Consider the following 4,595-nt stretch of genomic DNA (forward strand, 5'->3'; position numbering starts at 1 on the left):
TTATTCACGTTTCCAAAATATATTTTAAAAAGTCACCAGGATGTTTTGTTTTTGTTGTTTTTTTTTTTGTTTTTTTTGTCAAGTAAGATTTATCATAATATTTGACCTCAGTACTTGAAAAATCCCGGTGTTAAGCATTTTTCTTAATGGTGTTGATGTTTAATTGTTGCAAAGCAGAAGGCAGTCCTGTTTATGACTGATGAGCTGCTGGTAGCGCTCAGAAACAGAGAGGGGAGGGGGGAGGGGGAGGACCTGACAGTTGCAGCGGCTGTGAGGAGCGTTGGATTGTGGGTATCTTGAGTTTCCTCTTCATAGTTTCCAACAGTCAGCTGTTGGAGAGAAGTTTTTTTTTTTTTTTTCTACTGATTTTAGGATCTTTTTCATAGAAGTTTTATTTTTTGTTTCCGTTTGGAGTCAAAGTTCCTCCGCGGACGCGGAACCTGCTGCAGAGCGCCGTCCTGGGAATATTTGTGTCTCCTAAAGAAAAGTTTTCGGTCTGTCCTGGAACAGCTGTCAGAATGAGCCTGAACGAGCACTCCATGCAGGCGCTCTCCTGGAGAAAGTTGTACTTGAGCCGAGCTAAGCTGAAAGCCACCAGCCGCACCTCGGCTCTCCTGTCCGGTTTCGCAATGGTGAGTAAAAGTGGGTCCAACTTCTCTCTGATCGGACACGCAACTCCACGCGGACAGCCGCAGTTCGTGTGTGACGCAGATTATTGTTTTCAAATGTGCCCACCCGACGAGCGCAAAAGTATTCACACCCTTTCCACAGCTTCTCTGGGTGAAATCTCGATATGTTAATGTGGTAAAGCAGTGGATAAGAAATTGTGTTTCATTTTTAGTAAACGTTTAGTTATTCAGCTTCCTTTAATCTGATACCTCTAACAGGGGTGGGGGGGGGTTACCATTAGGCAATCCGAGGTAGTTGCCTAGGGCCCCAAGTTCCTGGGGGCCCCATAAATATATATTTTTAATATATATTTGTGCAAATTAATTATGTTTTTGATGAAACTATAATATTAAGTGTGTCTCTGCCCCTCTTCAGTGCCCACCAAATTGGATCTGTCCATTCGCTGCAAATATTCAGAAAGGTCCAAACAGACAGCAGCAAACCAGTTGAAAACAAACAATGCGAAAAGCAGTGTTGCCAACTTAGTGCTTTTGTTGCTATATTTAGCAACTTTTCAGACCCCTCTAGTGCTTTTATTCCAGAAAAGCTCCTAGTGCCAAATCTAGTGACTTTTTTCTGTTAGTGGAGACTTTGGCGACAACATATAAAAGCAGCGAACTCTGCTTTCCAGAGCAAGTAGATTGGTAACCCCGCCTCCTGCTCTCCTCTATCTTGTCTGCTGTCATGATTCTATACTATTATTTCATCCAAATGAAAAATGGAGAACAGATAAGCAGATCATTGCTTGTCTACAGTGCCTCTTTGGAAACACAGGAAGGAGCAATGGGCTACGTGAGCTTAGTGATTGGAAAAAAATCTTCCATTCCCTTTGAGACCGCATGAAAAGTGAGCTCAGTACAAAACATAGAGAGGAAAACAACAAGAAAAGGGACAAGAAGAGAGGGGCGAAACCTGCAGAATGGACGTCTATTCTATTAACATCTCTGTATCTCTATAATGGGTCAATTCAGCGGGCCCCATGCCTGTTTTTGCCTAGGGCCCCAAATTTCCTAAACCCGCCCCTGACCCCTAAATAAAACAAGGGAAACCAGCTGCTCGTCTTTAATCAGTTAAGGCTCCACCTGTGTGTAATTTAATCTCTGTATGATCTGTATGAATGAATGTTTTCCTGATTATCCCTCCCAGGTTGCCATGGTGGAGGTACAGCTGGAGCAGGAGGATACGTATAAGTATCCCCCAGGGCTGCTGGTCGCCTTCAGCGCCTGCACCACCGTTCTGGTCGCCGTCCATTTGTTTGCCCTCATGATCAGCACCTGCATCCTCCCCAATCTGGAGGCTGTCAGCAACGTTCACAACCTCAACTCAGTCAACGAGTCTCCCCATGAGCGCATGCACCGCCACATAGAACTGGCCTGGGCCTTCTCCACAGTCATCGGCACCCTGCTCTTCCTGACCGAGGTCATGCTCCTGTGCTGGGTGAAGTTCCTGCCGCTCGATAGCAACAAAGGGGAAAAAAATGGCACCATCAGCTCCGGCAAGGCGGCAGCCATCGCGTCCACCTGCATAATGGTGCCGTTCGGAATTGTCTTCATCATCTTTGCTGTCCACTTCTACCGCACACTTGTTAGCCACAAAACAGACCGGCAGATCCGAGAGCTGGACCAAGTCATTCAGCTCCAGAAACTGCTGAATCACAGGGCTGAGAACGACGAGCTGAAGACTGCCGAAGATTTTGCCTAACTGTTACCCACTCATCTAGAGTTCCCTTTTAAAGGCTTCATTTCTGTGTTGGTAGAATGTGTCAGAAGTGTTTGAATGTAGGAGCACCACCCGAGGAACGCTGCATGTCACGGCTCCGGCTTTCGCTATTTATTTGCATGTTTACAAAACTTGCTTTACTTTTATATGGCAGGGAATTGATATCAGTCGGCAACATCCTTGACCTTTGAGTTCAGACCTCAAAAGCACTGCTGTATTCGGGTGAATAATCCACTTTATTGCTTTAATATAAAGACCTCTGCTTTATTATTATTATTCTAGCAGCCATTTTGTTTATTTATAAGTGACTGTATCTTCTACTGTGAGTGTCTAATAGTTGATGAGGGAAAGCTCAATGTCGGATTTTAATGTGAACATGTGCTCTTTTGAATAGATTCAAAAATGCCAGATGTTCTTAGATGAAGACAGTGATAAGGCATATCAGTATCTACACAAATTCAGTACCTCAGGCTGTACTAGGCCTCCAGTACATTTTTTATACCTTTGTTAAAGCACCCAGTGCTGTTTACTTCTTAGATAGCAGCAGCATACTGTATGCCGATATTGTAGCATTCAGTTGTAGCTTGGGCTGGATGATATGGCTTAAAGGGGTCATAGAACGTAAAACCGAGTTAACATTGTCATAGATGAATAACGATAGTAAAGTGGGTGAAATGAACGAAGTTCAAACCCCATTGACACCTACTTTCTGTGCAAATCTCACAATCCTAAACTTCCACCATAAAACGGGCGAATCCAAACGAAGCTCCGAGTTGACGTAAACTCGGTGATGTTGCCTTATTTGGTTCTGGCCTGTACTTTTGTCACGCCCAGAAATTGACATACAGATCAGCCCACAAGGCCGCCTGTGTCCAGGCTACCGTCACCGGGTCGGGTTTGGTCACTCTGTCCCCTTCTGGCTCCCTGCCCCCATCCCAAAATCCCAGGCGATTTTGAAATTCCCCCAAAACATTTATTTAGGTATGAAAAGTAGGAGGACATGTCCAGGAAAAGCAGGACGTCTGGTCACCCTACCATATCAACAATCTTGATATTTCAGTGAGTGAGTGCTTGCTGCTATGATGCGTCTTTGCTCAGCAGCTTCGCTCGTTGTAAACCAACCAATCAGCGCACAGCTCATCTAAATATTCATGATCATACCATAACAGTAAGAAAACCTGTTTCATTCTAGGGCTTTTAACCAGGCTTGCATTAGGGCTCATAGAACAGCAAATATGCCATTTTCAGCCCAACCAAATGTTACACACCATATTCAGAGACCTTAAGGACCAGCACCAAATACCCTATAGAATCATTCTATGACCCCTTTAAAAATATAGTCTCCTTTTTTTTCTTACAAAATCAAATTAATCTTTTTTTTCCCCCTTAAGTTAATAAAAAATGCCAAACCTTATTTCCAAAGCTAGAATCTATTTCAATCTTCCCCAAAAATAATAACAGTAAGCTAGTTCATCAGTTATGTGAACTAATTTAAAAACAAATATGGATGAACTGATTCCCAGCTGAGCTATGGGAGCGCAAGAAGTGCATTGATGAAAAAATTGCATCTTCATAAACAGAGCACAACCCTACTTGTACATTTTTCACAGTTAATCACATGATTTAAAAAAAGAAATCAAGATTGGGGTATAAAGCAGTTAACCTTCAATTTCTCAGTTTCATACTGTTGCTTTTTTCTTTTCTTTAACCAAATCTACTGTAAAACCAAGGACTTAGTTTTGAACAACTTTTTCATGGCATAAAAGTATTGAAAGTGTTATTTGCCAGTTTGTCTGTTTTGTACATAGTGTGGGGTAGTTTACAAGCTTGAGCATGGTTACACCTTTGTTTTCCCTTTTTTAAATGTTGCAGGTAGTTGTTGTTTCCAGAATGTAGCTCTTGCTCTTTTGTCCTGCTGTCACGCTGTAACAAAGCTGCATGAGATACTGTTGTTACAAAGTATATTGTTGCACTTTGAATTTTAAAGGTGACACCACTGTTGATATATATTGTTACACTTTTTCTGTTGATATCAAGATTGTGCTGTTATTGCATTGTTATATTATCAGTTTGGATGTTTGCTTACAGTTTCCCCCAAATCTGTCCTGCTTATAATTGTGAGCATTTAAATGTTCTTGATCAGATCTAATTTAAAAGAAAAATCTTTTTAGTCAACATCAACTGGCAGGAAAAGAACTGTGATTCAC

At 42.2% G+C, this 4,595-nt stretch overlaps 1 protein-coding gene across 1 annotated transcript; it reads left to right on the plus strand.

The window, feature by feature from the left end:
- The first annotated feature begins 301 nt into the window (after positions 1 to 301).
- Positions 302 to 3,246, plus strand: LOC107092763 (calcium release-activated calcium channel protein 1-like). The gene is made up of 2 exons (XM_015387407.1): positions 302 to 632; positions 1,816 to 3,246. The coding sequence occupies exons 1-2, from the start codon at positions 519 to 521 to the stop codon at positions 2,368 to 2,370; spliced, it is 669 nt and encodes a 222-aa protein (XP_015242893.1). The 5' UTR covers positions 302 to 518; the 3' UTR covers positions 2,371 to 3,246.
- Positions 3,247 to 4,595: the final 1,349 nt, after the last annotated feature.

The sequence above is a fragment of the Cyprinodon variegatus genome, unplaced genomic scaffold, assembly GCF_000732505.1.
Source record: "Cyprinodon variegatus isolate N-32 unplaced genomic scaffold, C_variegatus-1.0 Scaffold393, whole genome shotgun sequence".
Lineage (NCBI taxonomy): Eukaryota > Metazoa > Chordata > Actinopteri > Cyprinodontiformes > Cyprinodontidae > Cyprinodon > Cyprinodon variegatus.

Excerpts from the sequence above, each read along its gene's own strand:
- LOC107092763 (XM_015387407.1), top strand. The coding sequence starts at position 519 with ATGAGCCTGAACGAGCACTCCATGCAGGCGCTCTCCTGGAGAAAGTTG. Across the intron at positions 633-1,815 it reads TCCTGTCCGGTTTCGCAATG|GTTGCCATGGTGGAGGTACA; the intron begins GTGAGTAAAAGT and ends TATCCCTCCCAG.